The sequence below is a fragment of the Oncorhynchus keta genome, chromosome 9 (genome assembly GCF_023373465.1).
Source record: "Oncorhynchus keta strain PuntledgeMale-10-30-2019 chromosome 9, Oket_V2, whole genome shotgun sequence".
Classification (NCBI taxonomy): Eukaryota; Metazoa; Chordata; class Actinopteri; order Salmoniformes; family Salmonidae; genus Oncorhynchus; species Oncorhynchus keta.
Window position 1 is genome coordinate 34,843,238 of NC_068429.1, and position 19,661 is coordinate 34,862,898.

Sequence of the window (19,661 nt, forward strand, 5' to 3'; positions counted from 1 at the left end):
CTACAGCCCTGTCGATGTTGTTGGGTCTCTGACCCTCTCCCTGTAGGTCTCATTGTCATCGGTGGTCAGGCCTACTGCCGTTGTGTTGTGTCGCCAAACTTAACGGTGTTGTTGGAGTCATGGAGTCGTTGGTGAACAGGGGGTACAAGAGGGGACTAAGCATACACCCCCGAGGGGCCCCAGTGTTGAGGGTCAGCGTGGTGTTTGTGTTGCCTACCCTTACCACTTGGGGGCGGCCCGCCTGGAAGTCCAGGATCCAGTTGTAGAGGGAGCCATTTAATCCCAGGGTCCTTAATTTAGTGATGAGCTTGGAAGGCACTATGGTGAGCTGTAGTCAATGAACAACATTCTCACATAGATTAGTTGAGTTTCTTCGGAGCGGCCAATAAACAGAATATCATCACTTAATCTGTTCTGAAAGCATTATAAACGCTCATCTAAGAAAATATACCAAAGCTTAAAACTCAATTTAGAGATGGATCCAATCTTTGTTTTTCAGAAGAACAGTCTTGCAGTCTTGACAAACTCCCAGGGATAGTGTTCAGTGGTGTTGGTGGCAGTACCCACTCGCAGTAACCATTTTACTCCCACCACTTCTTAGAAAACCACCAAGCCAGGAATAATGTGGATCACTCTGTGCCTTTCACGCATACTGGCGCCACATGAACACCTGAGGGGTTTCAATGAGCCACTCCACTCAACAACACTTCAGTGAGCTGCTTAGGACACAATGGTTAGTCACTATCTATATAGTACTCTTGGCATTTATTTACAGTTTTACACGTTTACATTTATCTTGATAGAGCAAATGGAATCTCGTAAAGACACTAACGTTTGTTCCCTGAGCATTGGACACTTAGCAAAGAAACACGTAATACATAGAGCCCATTAGGAGGGTTAATGCCATGCATTTATTTCAGCACTGTCACATATTCCCCAGCCTTTACCATCTTAGCATTCAAGTACCAGACATTAGACCTTCATTACATGAGCATAAACATGATATACTGTCGCACCTGGGAAAATGTATCAACATGTTCCCCTAACTAACCCAAACTGTAATGCCACTCCATAACGCCAATACATTTCACAGTTAATGTACAAGTCGAGTCTGAAGCAATGCTACTGCAAGTATCATGAAGGCCGAATGTGTGGGCTCCAACCTCACTCATCCTACGGAGATCCCTTTTAAATGCATGATTTCAATTCCAAGAAATAATCCTCAAAAGCTGTACAATTCTAAATTTCAGTGTTCAAATAAAATATTAGAATGGCAGCAGCAGAGTATTCCACTTTGTCATGTGCAGTGGTTGTAGAAGGCTACTACAGTACAGGAGCAAATATACTTATAGGTGAATGAACAGGCCCAGCTACTGGATTAGTGTCCAATACAACAACAAATTCACAACCTTCATCATAGTCTTCGCTTAAAGATAACAAATGGATCTAAAACAAGTGAGTGTAAAAATGGAGGGTAGAATAAATAGTGTTTTAAATGCATAATAATATATGTCATTATACTTATATGGCATATGTCTCGATATATAATATTACGTATGCACATAGCTTTTATTCCTGTTTGGTACATGTGCTGATCAGGAAGCAGTTGCACTGTCAGTCTTAACACAGAAGTCTATCCGTTCATCAACCAAGATTTGAAGGGGCTTCAAAATCTCCCTCAATGACAGAGATACTATTTTACTTTCAACAATTATGATACAATTACAGAATATGATCCAAATAAGATGCTTGAACCAATAGCAGGTTATGTGATAGTCTTATGCTATCAATGTAATTCTTATCCAATTCAAAATTGATCACACAAAAGGTGTCTTAGACTGTAACATGACAAATGGAATGTATCAAGTAATCATTTAGTTTCCCCAACTCCGGTCCTCAAGTACACCAAAATGTACATATTTGTGTTGTGGCCCCAGACAAACACACCTGATTTTACTTGTCAACTAATCATGAAGCCCTTGACAAAAACATCTGATTTAATTTGTCCGGGGCAACAACAAAAATGTGTGCCGTTGGGAGAAATCAAGAGTTGTGAAGCACTGATTTAGGGGAAAGTGAGCCTCCCGGGATACCCCGAGCCTTCAAAGCACCACTGAATTGTTGGCTTGTGTGTGAAAATGGCCCGTTGCCTTTTTATCCTTAGTGTTTCATGAGTGTCTATAACAAGTGGGTTGTCAGCTTGTGTTGTCATTTTACTGTCAGTAAGTACTTGTAGGTCATTGAATGTTGTTTTCAGTGGGTCGTTGATCGGTGGTGTCAGTGGGTCGTTGATCGGTGGTGTCAGTGGGTCGTTGATCGGTGGTGTCAGTGGGCCGTTGATCGGTGGTGTCAGTGGGTCGTTGGTGTCAGTGGGTCGTTGATCGGTGGTGTCAGTGGGTCGTTGATCGGTGGTGTCAGTGGGTCGTTGATCGGTGGTGTCAGTGGGTCGTTGATCGGTGGTGTCAGTGGGTCGTTGATCGGTGGTGTCAGTGGGTCGTTGATCGGTGTGTCAGTAGGTCGTTGATCGGTGGTGTCAGTGGGTCGTTGATCGGTGGTTGTCGATCGGTGGTTGTCAGTGGGTCGTTGATCGGTGGTGTCAGTGGGTCGTTGATCGGTGGTTGTCGATCGGTGGTTGTCAGTGGGTCGTTGATCGGTGGTGTCAGTGGGTCGTTGATCGGTGGTGTCAGTGGGTCGTTGATCGGTGGTGTCAGTGGGTCGTTGATCGGTGGTGTCAGTGGGTCGTTGATCGGTGGTGTCAGTGGGTCGTTGATCGGTGGTGTCAGTAGGTCGTTGATCGGTGGTGTCAGTGGGTCGTTGATCGGTGGTTGTCGATCGGTGGTTGTCAGTGGGTCGTTGATCGGTGGTGTCAGTGGGTCGTTGATCGGTGGTGTCAGTGGGTCGTTGATCGGTGGTTGTCGATCGGTGGTTGTCAGTGGGTCGTTGATCGGTGGTGTCAGTGGGTCGTTGATCGGTGGTGTCAGTGGGTCGTTGATCGGTGGTGTCAGTGGGTCGTTGATCGGTGGTTGTCGATCGGTGGTTGTCAGTGGGTCGTTGATCGGTGGTGTCAGTGGGTCGTTGATCGGTGGTGTCAGTGGGTCGTTGATCGGTGGTTGTCAGTGGGTCGTTGATCGGTGGTGTCAGTGGGTCGTTGATCGGTGGTTGTCAGTGGGTCGTTGATCGGTGGTGTGAAGCAGGAGATCTGTTGATGGCTTGTGCTGTCTAGTCTCTTAGTGGTGCAGTATTCCTCTATTTGCTCAGGTTTGTCCCCTATAGTGCCATGGAATATGCTCTCCCAGGCAGGGTGAGGTCTCGTGGGCTATAGTGGTAGGCGGATGTGCATGGCCAAGCTGTTGGGCCGTGCAGCCAGGATGTAGATGGCACTCTCCCTCAGGAAGTCTTCCCAGCTCACTGGTCTGGTGATGGGAACAGAGAGGTTAGGGAGCCAACTCCTCTAAACTGAGCCTTGCTTACTGCAAACACACAATTATATTTAGTACATACCTGTTGTCATCTTTCTGACTGCTTCTCTCACTGCTGGAGCTGGCTGGACTGCTCTCAGATATGGGGCCAACGTGGCTAATACTGCCTCAGGAAACACACACGACAGAAATATTGTATCACTATACACTACAATTGGTGGCATTGAGTTTCCAACATGTCTGCCAAGGACAAGACACCCTTTTCTTTCAAAAAGTATTTTGTTTCAGCTGTGAAGAGGTCAGGTGCAAATATAGTGCGAAACCACATTCCCACTGAAAATGTCTCAGTGGGTTACTGAGACCAAACAGCGCTCTTCCAGGCCACAGCCAAACTCATGAATTATTAAAAGATAGAGAAAGGTTTAAGGTCTGCTTTGTGAACCTCTATGAAAGCTTAATACTTGAACACTTGGTTACATCCTCAATGTTCTCGCACTCTCTGGCTTAATATTATGTTTACATGATACATTCTCCGGCTTAAAATGATGTCTATCATATACTATAAATAAGTAAGCTCTATGCAAAAGCTGTGAAAAAAAAAATGAAAAAAAAAAGATTTCAAAAAAGAAAACAGCAGCTTCTGACCTAAGAGGTGAATTAGAATGCATTCTCAGTTCTGGGCGTAGACCCTCTCACGTCAACAACTGTGTCCTCAAACCTGACGAGTGAAGCCTACTAGAGCTTTTCACATAAAAACAAAAGCCTATCTTTTGATCTTGCTAATGAGAGGACTGAATCGATCTTATCTAACCAACAGGGAATCATCATAGGAAGGACTCTTGGAGTATAGGCTAGACATCTCAATTGTTCTTTCAACTTTATAGCTACCACCTGTATTGTTTGATCTGTGATTTCATTATTCCTCAGGTGGACTTTATCCTGGCCTTGGTGGGTGGGGGAGTGAAATGATGGGTGGAATGTCAAAAGGGAATAGGTTGTGTGAGATTACTTGTGGATTGAGGACTTGGATGTGCCGAGGAGAAGAAAGATACGTATAACCCATGCCGTGCTGTGTCACTTACCCACAATTCACAGGAGAACACAATCCAAAGAGTCTGTGAAGGATGGAATGGCATTACATGACATATAACAATGAAGGAGGGTAACACAGGGTAGTGTATGCATGCACACACTTATTGTGAATTAATTGGTATCAGAGAGAAGGTCTAGATCACAGAGAGACCAACACTGAGATGAAGAAAGGTGAGTTATAGAAATAATGCTAGCTTAGGTAAATTATTTCATACAGCCCAGAGCAGCCCTGAACAGGGCCAGCTCTACAAGGTAGCAAAGCCGGGCCTGGTTATGTCATAAGGTACCACCATTACCTTGTTAAGGAAGCTCATCGGATCCCAGGGTGGGGTTTCTTTCCTCACAGGGGGGAAAAAAAAGTTGTTCATTTTTGCAGACAGCTAATAATAACCTAGCTAGTAGATACTAGCTTTGTTGCGTTTTGGTAGCAACAAGCTGAATAATTATAGGTGGTTGGCTAAGCGTTTATCAGCATGGACATCCAAAAATGGCTGGGCACTGCCAAGAGCACAATTTCTTTTTTTAAAGAGGACCATGTTGAGAGCGATCCCAAGCTCACTGATGAGCCTGCGGCAGGCCCGACCACTGAGATGGAGAAGAGCCAGGGCCTATCACCAGCAGCACAAGGGTAACATCACAACAAGCACCTGTACCTCTGTTACCCCAGTCAATAGCAACTGACAACCTGTTGCATCTAACCAAAACTGAACCGGTGGAGTTTAATGTGGCTCGAACATTCTTGCAACATGAAATGGCAACCACAGCCAAGCAACAACAAAATGGACCCCACTGAGTGTTCTTCAAAGACAGGATGGGCATTTGTCAGCAATGCAGACTGTGCTGTTGGCACTGAAATATGATTAAAAGTTGAGGCATCTACAGCAATGTGAGAAAATTCAGATGAAACCCCAGCAGTCAGCTTTAGTTCACAGCTCTCACAGGCACAGTCAATTTGCAGCATCTCACACCATGAAAAAAATTAATATTAGTTCTTTGTTTGTAGAGCAGGGTTCCCCAACTGGCGGCCTGCAATTTTCATAAAATTGAAAACACCAGTAAAATCAGCTCCAAGGGAGCTTCGGAAATCTGTTCCCAAGTATTCCCACGCATAATAGAGATACTGTATTTGATTGTATACACATTTAAGCAAGGTTTTAAAGTATTATGTTTTAGTACAAAATTATATCCGTTTGGGCTTCTTGCAGTCAATTTGCAGTCTACAAAATATTTGTAATTATTATCATCCCGCAGCTGAATTTAGTTGATGTTCCCTGTTGTAGAGTATGAGGCGGATAGAAATGGGTCACATTGAGTAGGAGCGCCTGACTGCGAGTCTGTGACAGACATTGAATGAACTATTAACCTCATCTCCATGAGCTCAGTCTCACCAGCGTTATGCTCACCTCACGTTGCAGGACTGGGACTCCTTGCTGAACTTCTGAAACCAGGACTGCTGGGCCCAGCGGGTCTCTGCTCCCGTGACCACACCATCTTTATCCAGGTCCAAACCCACGAACACTGACCGCACGTGGTCTCTCTCCTTAGCGCTCAACAGACGCACCAACGAGTTCTGGGAACATGGCAGTGTTAATTTTGGCTCTCTTTTTTTAGATTTAGTCCAGTCTCATGAAAACAGTGGGCCATTTTAGTGAAATAAATGCCCTTTCATTTTAATCACATTTTTATTGCCTCATTAACCTATAGTTAACATAATCAGTGACCATGTGCACAAACATACATAGTCTTGTCCTACCAACATATTTTAATGCATAAAATAACATAACATCCTACCCAACAGCAGAAATATGACAAACATAAACTCGGCAAAAAAATAAATTTCCTTTTTTCAGGACCCTCTTCAAAAGATAATTCGTAAAATCTAAATAACTTCACAGATCTTCATTGTAAAGGGTTTAAACACTGTTTCACATGCTTGTTCAATGAATCATAAACAATTAAAGAACATGCACCTGTGGAACGGTCGTTAAGACTCTAACAGCTTACAGACTATAGGTAATTGAGATCACAGGTATGAAAACTTTGGACACTGAGGGGGCCTTTCTACCGACTCTGAAAAACACCAAAAGAAAGATGCCCAGGGTCCCTGCTCAACTGCGTGGATGTGCCTTATGCATGCTGCAAGGGGGCATGAGGACTGCAGATGTGGCCAGGGCAATAAATTGCAATGTCCGTACTGTGAGATGCCTAAGACAGTGCTACAGGGAGACGGGACGGACAGCTGATCGTCTTCGCAGTGGCAGACCACGTGTAACAACACCTGCACAGGATCGGTACATCCGAACATCACACTTGCAGGACAGATACAGGATGGCAACAACTGCCCGAGTTACACTAGGAACGCACAATCCCTCCATCAGTGCTGAGGGCTTGTAGGCCTTACCAGACATCACCGGCAACAACGTCACCTATGGGCACAAATCCACCGTCGCTGGACCAGACAGGACTGGCAAAAAGTGCTCTTCACTGACAAGTCGCAGTTTTGTCTCACCAGGGGTGATGGTCAAATTCGCGTTTATTGTAGAAGGAATGAGCATTACACTGAGACCTGTACTCCGGAGCGGGATCGTCATGGTCTGTGTGTCACAGCATCATCGGACTGAGCTTGTTGTCATTGCAGGCCATCTCAACGCTGCACGTTACAGGGAAGACATCCTCCTCCCTCATGTGGTACTTTTCCTGCAGGCTCATCCTGACATGACCCTCCAGCATGACAATGCCACCAGCCATACTGCTTGTTCTGTGCGTGATGTCCTGCAAGACAGGAATGTCAGTGTTCTACCATGGCCAGCGAAGTGCCCGGATCTCAATCTCATTGAGCACGTCTGGGACCTATTGGATCGGAGGGTGAGGTCTAGGGTCATTCCCCCCAGAAATTTCCGGGAACTTGCAGGTGCCTTGGTGAAAGAGTGGGGTAACATCTCACAGCAAGAACTGGCAAATCTGGTGCAGTTTATGAGGAGGAGATGCACTGCAGTACTTAATGCAGCTGGTGGCCACACCAGATACTGACTGTAACTTGTGATTTTGACCCCGCCTTTGTTCAGGGACACATTATTCCATTTATGTTAGTCACATGTCTGTGGAACTTGTTCAGTTTGTCTCGGTTGTTGAATCTTGTTATGTTCATATATAGATTCACACATTTTTTTATTTTATTTCACCTGTATTTAACCAGGTAAGCTAGTTGAGAACAAGTTCTCATTTACAACTGTGACCTGGCCAAGATAAAGCAAAGCAGTGCAACAGAAACAACACAGAGTTACACATGGAATAAACACGCGTATAGTCAATAACACAATGTTAAGTTTGCTGAAAATAAATGCAGTTGACTGTGAGAGGAAGTTAATTTTTTTGCTGAGTTTATATAAGAATTAGCTGGCCATGTAAATTCCTAATTCAGCCTTCATAGATATTACTCATTACATTTTAAAAAACAGAGAGAGACAGGGAGAAGCACAATCACCAGATGGTGCAGCAAAGTATTGGCAAAGTAGTGTGGGTTGCACCTCGCGTCATTGCCATTGTTGTCAATGTTCCACAGATGAATCGGCCACAATTGGAGTTTCGCCCAGTGATGTAGTTGAGTGACTTAACCGCATTTCCAAATCAGGAGTCCCAAGTCCCCTGTACTCAAGTCCCAGACAAAGTCCGATTCACCAATGGTCGAGTCATAAGTCCCAGTGCTCAAGTCCTGGTCCAATTGCTCAAGTCTGAGTCACTGGGTCCACATTAACTCAAAATAACAATATTTACCAAGTCAGTGTAGTGGAAAAAGGAAATTGGTCAATAAATTGTTTGCTATGCCTTTTCCTCTGTGCCACCAAATATTATTGGTAATGTTAACGGTTGCGAAACGTTGTTGAATGTTGCAGGTAGAAATTCCATGAATAGAAACGACGTTGTTCCTTATGCAACACGTCAGCAAAACATGTTTGTTTTACAGATCATATTTCTATATCTGAATGTTCCAAAATGTTCCGTCCTGCTGAACACGCCCTATGTTAGCTATCGCTAGCTAATGAGGTAACATAACTGAACAAGGTGTAGCCTAAAATGGTTAACGGGTCCGGTCCACAAGTAGCCTAGTTTAGAATGGCCTGCTATATGCTCTATGAATGTAAATGAAATGCAATGGGGAATGTGGGAAGGTTGAGGGAGAAAGACATTCAAAGACATTCTACTTTTCTACACTCAAGGGAGACAAAGGCATTGCTAGACTGTTGTTTTGCTATTAAACTGAATGCTGTTATTGTTTTTAATTTCGTAAAGCAGCTTGTGTTTCTTAACCAGGCAAAGGGTAGCTAACTAGAAGGCTGGTGGTGACTGGTTAGCTACAAGGAAGCAAGAGAGGGCGGTGGAGCTAGAGTGGAGCCTGTCTGCCCACACTCCCTGGAGCGGAGCCTGTCTGCCCATACTCCCTGGAGCGGAGCCGGAGCGGAGCCTGTCTGCCCACACTCCCTGGAGCGGAGTCGGATCGGAGCCTGTATGGCCACACTCCCTGGAGCGGAGTCGGAGCGGAGCCTGTATGCCCACACTCCCTGGAGCGGAGTCGGATCGGAGCCTGTATGCCCACACTCCCTGGAGCGGAGTCGGAGCGGAGCATGTCTGCCCACACTCCCTGGAGCGGAGTCGGAGCGGAGCCTGTATGCCCACACTCCCTGGAGCGGAGTCGGAGCGGAGCATGTCTGCCCACACTCCCTGGAGCGGAGCCTGTCTGCCCATACTCCCTGGAGCGGAGTCGGATCGGAGCCTGTATGCACACACTCCCTGGAGCGGAGCCGGAGCGGAGCCTGTATGCCCACACTCCCTGGAGCGGAGCGGAGCCTGTATGCCCACACTCCCTGGAGCGGAGTCGGAGCGGAGCCTGTATGCCCACACTCCCTGGAGCGGAGTCGGAGCGGAGCCTGTCTGCCCCCACTCCCTGGAGCGGAGCGGAGCCTGTATGGCCACACTCCCTGGAGTGGAGTCGGAGCGGAGCCTGTATGCCCACACTCCCTGGAGCGGAGCGGAGCCTGTATGCCCACACTCCCTGGAGCGGAGTCGGAGCCTGTATCCCCACACTCCCTGGAGCGGAGTCGGATCGGAGCCTGTATGCACACACTCCCTGGAGCGGAGCCGGAGCGGAGCCTGTATGCCCACACTCCCTGGAGCGGAGTCGGATCGGAGCCTGTATGCACACACTCCCTGGAGCGGAGTCGGATCGGAGCCTGTATGCACACACTCCCTGGAGCGGAGTCGGAGCGGAGCCTGTCTGCCCACACTCCCTGGAGCGGAGCGGAGCCTGTATGCCCACACTCCCTGGAGCGGAGTCGGATCGGAGCCTGTATGCCCACACTCCCTGGAGCGGAGTCGGATCGGAGCCTGTATGCACACACTCCCTGGAGCGGAGCCGGAGCGGAGCCTGTCTGTCCACACTCCCTGGAGTGGAGCCTGTCTGTCCACACTCCCTGGAGCAGAACCGGAGCGGAGCCTGTCTTTCCACACTCCCTGGAGCAGAGCCGGATCGGAGCCTGTCTGTCCACACTCCCTGGAGCGGAGCCTGTCTGTCCACAATCCCTGGAGCGGAGCCGGAGCGGAGCCTGTATGCCCACACTCCCTGGAGCAGAGCCAGAGCGGAGCCTGTATGCCCACACTCCCTGTAGCAGAGCCGGAGCGGAGCCTGTATGCCCACACTCCCTGTAGCAGAGCTGGAGCGGAGCCTGTATGCCCACACTCCCTGGAGCAGAGCCGGAGCGGAGCCTGTCTGTCCACACTCCCTGGAGCGGATTCTGTCTGCCCACACTCCCTGGAGCAGAGCCGGAGCGGAGCCTGTCTGTCCACACTCCCTGGAGCAGAGCCTGTCTGCCCACACTCCCTGGAGCGGAGCCGGAGCGGAGCCTGTCTGCCCACACTCCCTGGAGCAGAGCCGGAGCGGAGCCTGTCTGTCCAGACTCCCTGGAGCGGAGCCTGTATGCCCACACTCCCTGGAGCAGAGCCAGAGCGGAGCCTGTCTGTACAGACTCCCTGGAGCGGAGCCTGTCTGCCCACACTCCCTGGAGCGGAGCCTGTATGCCCACACTCCCTGGAGCGGAGCCTGTATGCCCACACTCCCTGGAGCAGAGCCAGAGCCTGTATGCCGCCACACATCACTTTCTCCCCTGCAGCTCACCAGCTGATGCAGGCTGTGTGCCAGGTGTGGCATGTACATCCCGTTACTGAACAGAACTGCACTGCGCTTCTAATATTTATTGTGCTTATCACTGAAAAGCTCTCAATCTCTCCAAAAACTATTTTCCAGTCCATTTAGATATGATTTTGTCTCGTCTCATTTTAGACATCTGAAATTAAAATAATGTTTTTTTTAGTTATAGTTTCTGGGTCAATTTAGACAGTTATGGTATCGTCAATTGCCACTGAAAAATAGGTGTTTGAGTCACTATTTCTGTTGACCAAATGAACACTGGAACATGGGAATCCGGAGTATGTGAGTGTGTGTGTTTGATGGGTTTTGGTACCTCTGTGCGGAACTTCCTGAGCACTCCCAGGGACTCATGGTATAGGAAGTCAGACCACTCAATCTGGCCCCTCTTCTCTGAGTCCAGGGCAGCGAACTGAGCCAGTACCTCCTCTTCCTGCTCATCAGACAGGTCCTTCTCAAACAGTTGCTTGGACACAAAGTGGCGGTACTGCAGCAGCTCATCTGACACCAGGCACGACTCTACACAGCAGGAGCAAATGAAAAAAAATTAATCTCCACAAGCAGTGATCCAAAATACAATTAGTTTATGATTCATTTTACGAAGGTGAAATGCCTCTTGTTGATTTCCCTTCACAAAGTAGGAAACAAGGCTGTAATAGTGTGCAGTTTTATAGCTACCTGTAAACAGACAATTGCTAACAAATACATACAGTGGGGAGAACATGTATTTGATACACTGCCGATTTTGCAGCTTTTCCTACTTACAAAGCATGTAGAGCTCTGTGAGAGACGGAATCTACAAATAAAAAAATCCAGAAAATCACATTGTATGATTTTTAAGTAATTAATTTGCATTTTATTGCATGAGTATTTGATACATCAGAAAAGCAGAACTTAATATTTGGTAAAGAAACCTTTTTTTGGGGGGGGGGATTTTACCCCTTTTTCTCCCCAATTTCGTGGTATCCAATTGTTTTAGTAGCATCTTGTCTCTTGTCTCATCGCTACAACTCGGGAGAGACAAAGGTTGAACGTCATGCGTCCTCCGATACACAACCCAACCAAGCCGCACTGCTTCTTAACACAGCGCACATCCAACCCGGAAGCCAGCCGCACCAATGTGTCAGAGGAAACACCGTGCACCTGGCAACCTTGGATAGCGCGCACTGCGCCCGGCCCGCCACAGGACTCTCTGGTGCGCGATGAGACAAGGACATCCCTACCGGCCAAGCCCTCCCTAACCCAGACGACGCTAGGGATATTGAGTGTGTGGACAGGTGTCTTTTATACAGGTAACGAGTTCAAACAGGTGCAGTTAATACAGGTAATGAGTGGAGAACAGGAGGGCTTCTTAAAGAAAAACTAACATGTCTGTGAGAGCCGGAATTCTTACTGGTTGGTAGGTGATCAAATACTTATGTCATGCAATAAAATGCAAATTAATTACTTAAATCATACAATGTGATTTTCTGGATTTTTGTTTTAGATTCCGTCTTTCACAGTTGAAGTGTATCTATGATTTAAAAAATTACAGACCTCTACACGCTTTGTAAGTAGGAAAACCTGCAAAATCGGCAGTGTATCAAGTATTTGTTCTCGCCACTGTACATTAACAGGTACAGATTCCTGTATAGAGACATTTTTTAGTTATAGGCATGTGCGCATTACAAAACAGAGAGCTTTTGGCACCTTTCTGTACTCAATGCGCTCAGAGGGTTGTTTCAGAGATACTTGAAGAGCTGTATGAGAATCAAATCAAATTTATTTATATAGCCCTTCTTACATCAGCTGATATCTCAAAGTGCTGTACAGAAACCCAGCCTACAACCCCAAAAAGCAGGCAATGCAGGTGTAGAAGCACAGTGGCTAGGAAAAACTCCCTAGAAAGGCCAAAACCTAGGAAGAAACCTAGAGAGGAACCAGGCTATGAGGGGTGGCCAGTCCTCTTCTGGCTGTGCCGGTTGGAGATTATAACAGAACATGGCCAAGATGTTCAAATGTTCATAAATGACCAGCATGGTCAAATAATAATAATCACATGAGAACAGTCCTGTATACATGTACTGATCTATTAATCTGTCAACTGTGCTGTACCAAATAAAGCATACTTGTCCCGGCTTATGGAGATCTGTCAGCTATGAAATGTATTGTTCTCTAGAGCTGCAGCAGTATTACTGACCAGGGATGATCTTGCACTGCTTGAAGGTTTCCATTAGGCTGTACATCTCCTCTTCAGTCAGAAGCAGGTTCACATTGTCCTGTGGGAGGGAAAGGTCACGGTTAAATGGGGAGAGATCTGATACAAACTGGCATCTGAAGTCAAGTCAAGTAGAAGGTACTGGAAAGCAGCACAAAGTTAGCTTGGGCGGGATACCGTATACTGAGGTATTTGGAAATAGCCTCGGGATGTTTTTTTCAATACCATCAATACATTTTTATACTTATAGCTTATTTAAGTAAATACCTCCAGTCAACTTGTGCAAGGTCTTTTTTGGCAAAAACGACACATGGCCATCATATTTCTAATGTTTAACATAGAAATAATGTAGCCAGCTACATTTCCTAATGTTTTGCTTTAAAGTTAATCTTGCATTTTACCAGAGAAAAGAAGCAACTGGAGGACAAAATGTGTCTGATGCCTAGTAAAAATTTAAATAAGAAGCATTTGTGTTTACAAAATGCAGCAAGATATCTTAGGGATTGAAAACTATAATAAGGGTTACATGGAGAAAATTGGACATCTCTTAAATGAAAATGTCCCTCTAAAATATATATATATGACCTAAACCCTCCCTAAAAGTTGACCCTCCCCTATACCCAAGATTGTTTTAATTACTAAGGTCATTCTCAAAATGTAATCAAACAATTACATGACCCTCCCATGGACTAGATTTTATTTTTTTAACTAAAATCCTCCTCTTGATTGAAATTGAAAAAGCATGACCCTTCACCCTCCAATTTTACTCCAGGTACTTATTCTGTACATTTCGATCCATTCCTTACGGGTTTTATCTTTTTTTCATTTTGTGAAAAACAAATATCATAATTTTGCGTTGACGCTTCCCCTAAGTTTAACTTGCTAGTTAACTAAGCAAGTGGTTGAATTAATGAGGAGATGGGGCATCATATAGTGTTCGCTTTCGGCTGTGTTTGAGAAGTCTGTACAGCTGCTATGATTTCCTTGCATTTTTTCTCCTCTCTGTTCTTGTGCCTCTGCTCTCCCCCCCTCTTCTCCGAGCAGAGCAGGCAGGGCATGTACACATGCTGCTCTAAATTCGGTAGCTCCTACCTATATGTATAAAACTTTGACCTTTGCAATTCACTTATATTTGTTTGCGCTCGTTAGAATATTTAGCTAGCGTGGAAATTCACTATTACTTCTGCAAATTTGGTAATAGACACCCAATGGGATTTTGTGAGTTGTTTTTGTTGCCCCATTGTATACTAAGCCAGTAATACCATACATTCCAGGATGAGAGAAGGACGGTATGACGATATGAAAATCTGGATACCGCCCAGCCCTAGCAAAAGGTGTGACCCACTGCATGCGCTATAGTGGCGTGTATCATAATTATTTGAAGTGTTCTGTAGTAGATTATATGGTGCGTGCCCTTATGGATTAATGTGCAGTGTGTCTGAATGCATTAAGTTCAGCATGCGTCATACATGTTCCAGAAAGCCTTGGTGTGCTTATTATGCAGTTTCTCTGAAGCTATTATTATCAAGTATGTCAAGTGCATGCGCTGTCGTAAAATGGCTGCTAGATGGTTTTATAGTATTGCTTCTTAGAACCTGTCCTGAAATTAACAACCACGGTAATAGGAAAATATAAGCCTAGCAGCCATTTTACTACACTCCAGAAAGGTGATGAGTCTGAATGTGCACCATATGTCTACCTGATTCTGTCTACCATGCTGTTCACGCTAAAAAGAGGGAGCAGTTCAGGTCGAACACATTAAAACTTAAATTAAGTTAATTATCTGCAGGTGTGTGGTGGATGCAGAGGCCCTCAACCCTGATGAGCAGGTTGAGAGGAGGCAGTTGGAGGACAGAAGGTAATAATTGGGTTGGATAATTGGCCATGATGGGTGAAATCTCTGGGTCACCCAGGGTTATGAGATCACATGAATATCAAACCAATTTGATTTCCAGTAGCGTCACCCACCAAAATATATTTAGATTAAAGCTTTACGCACTACTATGGAGCTTGAAAACAGGATATGGAGTCCAGTGCTCTTTGGGCTTTCACTAGCCCCTTTAAGGAATCAAATCAACAGTAGCTTCAGGAAAGATGGGAGTAGTGCAGTGGTTCCAAACTTTTTATAGTCCCGTACCCCTTCAAACATTCAACCTCCAGCTGCGTACCTCCTCTAGCACCCGGGTCCGCTGAGTCAACAAATAATCCCATACTTGTGAGTGCATTGATTAGTCTGCATGGGGACGGAATTTCCTGGGCCTGGCAGTCTTCCATACGCACTCTCACTCAATATCCACCATGATCAAATCACCTCAGCACTGGGAGACTGCTGACTTCATGTTTGAAAGAGCAAAATCTGTTCTGTATCTGTACATAGTGGGATGTGTTGAACTTGGTGTATAATTAAAACACCACAACCCACTTTCTTGGCTACTGTATGTATGTGTATTCTCTGGTAGGTTTGTTAAACTATTGCTCAAGATCAGTTCATGGTGAAAATAATCCCATTTGAAATCCTCAGGGAGCTATAGTAAACATACTTTTTCTCACGTAGTGTATGTGGACACCTGCTCATCGAACATCTTATTGCAAAATCATGGGCATTAATATGGATTTGATGCCCCCTTTGCTGCTATAACAGCCTCCACTCTTCTGGGAAGGCTTCCCACTAGATGTTTGAACATTGCTGCAGGGACTTGCTTCCATTCAGCCACAAGAGCATTAGGGAGGTCGGCACTGATGTATGTACGATTAGGCAATTCATCCCAAAGGTGTTCGATGGGATTGAGGTCAGGGCTTTGTGCAGGCCAGTAATGTTCTTCCACACCGATCTCGACAAACCATTTCTGTATGGACCTAGCTTTGCGCATGTGGGCATTATCATGCTGAAACAGGAATGGCCTTCCCCAAACTGTTGCCACAAAGTTGGAAGAGCAGAATATTCTAGAATGTCATTGTATGCTGTAGCATTAAGATTTCCCTTCACTGGAACAAAGAGGCCAAGCACGAATCATGACAAACAGCCCCAGACCATTATTCCTCCTCCACCAAATTTTACAGTTGGCACTTTGCATTCGGGCAGGTAGCGCTCTCCTGGCATCCACCATACCCAGATTCGTCCGTCGGACTGCCAGATGGTGAAGCGTGATTCATCACTCCAGAACGTGGTTTCCCCTGCTCCAGAGTCCAATGACCACTCCAGCCGACGCTTGGCATGCTGATCTTAGGCTTGTGTGCGGCTGCTCGGCCATGGAAACACATGTCATGAAGCTCCCAACAAACAGTTATTGTGCGGATGTTGATCCAGAGGCAGTTTGGAACTCGGTAGTGAGTGTTGCAACCGAGGACAGATGATTTTTAAACGCTTCAGCACTCAGCAGTCCCATTCTGTGAGATTGTGTGGCCTACCACATCGTGGCTGAGCTGTTGTTGCTCCTAGATGTTTCCACTTCACAAGAACAGCACTTACTGTTGACCGGGGCAGCTCTAGCAGGAAGAAAATTGACAATCTTACTTTTTTCAAAAGGTGACATCCTATGACTGTGCCACATTGAAATTCACAGAGCTCTTCAGTACTGAAGACTCCTACCGAAGGTGGCTCCCCTTCCCGTTCGGGTGTCGCTCGTCGTCACCGGCCTACTAGCTGCCACTGATTTTTTTCCTCCCCCTCCTTGTCTGTTTATTGGTTACACCGGTTGTTAATTTGGATATTAGTTGGGCGTTATTAGCCAGCCGGCCCGCCTGCTCTTTGTGCGGGATTGTTCTATGTGTACTTGTCGTGCACGCATGTATGTCACGGCTGTTTCATGTACATGAGCTGTTTTTTGGATACAGTTTAGTTCCCCTGTGGTTTGGGGTATTTGTGTTGAGTGGCGTCTGCTTTTTCACCTGGTCGGTGTATTAAAGACGTGCCTACTCTGAACTCTCTGTCTCCTGCGTCTGACTCCTTCCTCCACTACATCCCGGACATTACAAGTACGGCCATTCTACTACCAATGTGTGTCTATGGAGATTGCATGGCTGTGTGCTCAATTGTATACACGTCATGAATGAGTGTGGCTGAATCCACTAATTTGAAGGGGTGTCCACATACTTTTATATAGTACAACAACAGTAATAAATTGGATGACCTGCCCTAGATATTTCTGATGATATTGTCATCTCCCGAGTAACACCTGGAGTTTTTTTTATGTATGTGTTAATCCACAATCCAAACAAATTTAAATAGAATAACCTATCATGAGCACTTTGGGGATTTGTGCACCGAATCAAATTATAACATATTAAAAGTAATTCCTTTTATGTTACAAAGACCCTTAAGCAATAACAATAAAATGTAGGGACAATGTTGCTGTGACTTTCTGGTCCCCTTGACAGTGGAAAAGTCTAGTCAGAAGTGATAGCAGCATGAGCTCTAACCACTTCAGTCAAAGCCCCAAGCCTGTGGATGAGAAGAGAGGTGATAATGGCACAACACCAAAGCTGTGAAATTAAAATGTCAAATGGGGACACAGCTAGACATTTTGGATGACTGTACTAGGCGATAAAATAAATAGTATTTGTTTCTGCAGCGTTGACGAAGGTTCTTTGGCTGTCCCCATTGGATAACCTTTTTTGGTTCCACTCTTTGGGGTTCCATGTAGAACCCTTTGTGGAAAAGGTTCTACCTGGAACCAAAAAGGGTTCTTCAAAGGGTTCTCCTATGAGGACAGCCAAAAACCACTTTTAGCTTCTAGATAGCACATTGAGTGTAGAGCTGAAATCTTCTGAGATGAAAAGGTGTCTTTTTCTCACTGTCACCCTCTTCTACTATCACTCTTCATCTCTTCACTTTCTCCTTCTCCCCCAAACTAAATGCCTGCTCTTCAACCGATCACTGCCCGCACCTGCCCGCCCATCCAGCATCACTACTCTGGACGGCTCTGACTTAGAATATGTGGATAAATATAAATACCTAGGTGTCTGGTTAGACTGTAAACTCTCCTTCCAGACTCACATTAAGCATCTCCAATCCAAAATTAAATCTAGAATTGACTTCCTACTTCGCAACAAAGCATCCTTCACTCATGCTGCCAAGGATACCCTTGTAAAACTGACCATCCTACTGATCCTCGACTTTAGTAATGTCATTTACAAAATAGCCTCCAACACTCTACTCAACAAATTGGATGCAGTCTATCACAGTGCCATCCGTTTTGTCACCAAAGCCCCATATACTACCCATCACTGCGACCTGTACGCTCTCGTTGGCTGGCCCTCGCTTCACTCTCGTTGCCAAACCCACTGGCTCCAGGTCATCTACAAGTCTCTGCTAGGTAAAGCCCCGCCTTATCTCAGCTCACTATAGCAGCACCCACTCATAGCACGCGCTCCAGCAGGTATATCTCACTGGTCACCCCCAAAGCCAATTCATCCTTTGTCCACCTTTCCTTCCAGTTCTCCACTGCCAATGACTGGAACGAACTGCAAAAATCACTGAAGCTGGAGACTCATATCTCCCTCACTAGCTTTAAGCACCAGCTGTTAGAGCAGCTCACAGATCACTGCACATAGCCAATCTGTAAACAGCCCATCCAACTACCTCATCACCATACTGTATTTATTTATTTATCTTGCTCCTTTGCACCCCAGTATCTCTACTTGCACAGTCATCTTCTGTACATCTACCATTCCAGTGTTTATTGCTATATTGTAATTACTTTGCCACCATGGCCTATTTATTGCCTTAACTCCCTTATCTTACCTCATTTGCACTCACTGTATATAGACTTTTTTTTTTTCTACTGTATTATTGACTGTATGTTTTGTTTATTCCATGTGTAACTGTGTTGTTGTATATGTCAAACTGCTATGCTTTATCTTGGCCAAGTCTCAGTTGCAAATGAGAACTTGTTATCAACTAGCCTACCTGGTTAAATAAAGGTGAAATAAAATTTAAAAAATAAAAAACACTGATCTTGGGCCAGATAGGAAAAAGTCAATTGGCAGAATTGTGCTGCATAGTATTTGGGTACATGGTGTGTTCATGTTCATAAAGTGTGTGCTGTTAGTGGTCAGAGCGTTGGGCCAGTAACCGAAAGGTTGCTGGTTCAAATACCTGAGCTGAAAAGGTGAAAAATATGTTTGTGCCCTTGAGCAAGGCACTTAACCTTAATTTGTACTGCTAGGGCTGCCCTGTAAAACAACATGTCACAGCACCAATCCGGTGTATGTGACAATAAAACTATTTTTTTCTTATTTTTTAACAGTAGCGGGTATGACTCAAGGTAAAAAAATAGAGATACAAAAAATGTAAAACAACTTTGTGGAGCGTGGGGGCGGAGCTAGCATGTTGGAGTGAACGGCTGTGCGTGAGAGGCTCCTGCAACTTTTTGCGAAATAATCTAATTTAACCTACTTTATGGCACTTTTTACAACAAACGTTTCTTTCTAATACAAGATTGTAACTTTTTATATGAAAATGCCGAGTAATAAGCGACCAAAGGACAATAAATCCACACTCGGAGGCCTACTCCCCACTAAACAACGAGACAGACATTGCGGGAGGCACATGTAACTTACCCGGGCTTTGGGGGAGCTTTGGGGGAGCTACGTGTTGCTATAGCTGAGGATCTTAAGGCCACTATTGCTGAGCTGGACACCAAAATCGAGAGCGTCATTCGAACGGTCGCTTCGCATGGCCAGAGTATTGTGGACCTTGAGAAAGCTTCTGAATTCAACGCTGGTAGGATCGACGAGTTAGAGAAGCTATGCA

General features: G+C 45.5%; 2 protein-coding genes across 3 annotated transcripts in view; one reads left to right on the top strand and one right to left on the bottom strand.

The window, feature by feature from the left end:
- The first annotated feature begins 1,440 nt into the window (after positions 1 to 1,440).
- Positions 1,441 to 3,177, top strand: LOC127931608 (uncharacterized). Its single transcript, XM_052524741.1, has 4 exons — positions 1,441 to 1,455; positions 2,354 to 2,469; positions 2,517 to 2,738; positions 2,787 to 3,177. The coding sequence occupies exons 1-4, from the start codon at positions 1,441 to 1,443 to the stop codon at positions 3,175 to 3,177; spliced, it is 744 nt and encodes a 247-aa protein (XP_052380701.1).
- An 87-nt stretch (positions 3,178 to 3,264) lies between these two features.
- LOC118387604 (PHD finger protein 24-like) overlaps positions 3,265 to 19,661 on the bottom strand; it is a 30,187-nt gene continuing 13,790 nt past the window's right edge. Inside the window, exons 4-9 of one of the 2 annotated variants that reach the window (XM_035776138.2) lie at positions 12,890 to 12,968; positions 11,027 to 11,229; positions 5,915 to 6,081; positions 4,502 to 4,534; positions 3,502 to 3,582; positions 3,265 to 3,413 (exon numbers count right to left, since the gene is read on the bottom strand). In XM_035776138.2, coding sequence (XP_035632031.1) covers positions 3,317 to 3,413; positions 3,502 to 3,582; positions 4,502 to 4,534; positions 5,915 to 6,081; positions 11,027 to 11,229; positions 12,890 to 12,968 — 660 coding nt within the window. In that variant the 3' untranslated portion in view covers positions 3,265 to 3,316. The remainder of the gene's footprint in view (positions 3,414 to 3,501; positions 3,583 to 4,501; positions 4,535 to 5,914; positions 6,082 to 11,026; positions 11,230 to 12,889; positions 12,969 to 19,661) is intronic. The other variant, XM_035776139.2, reaches the window with a different exon arrangement.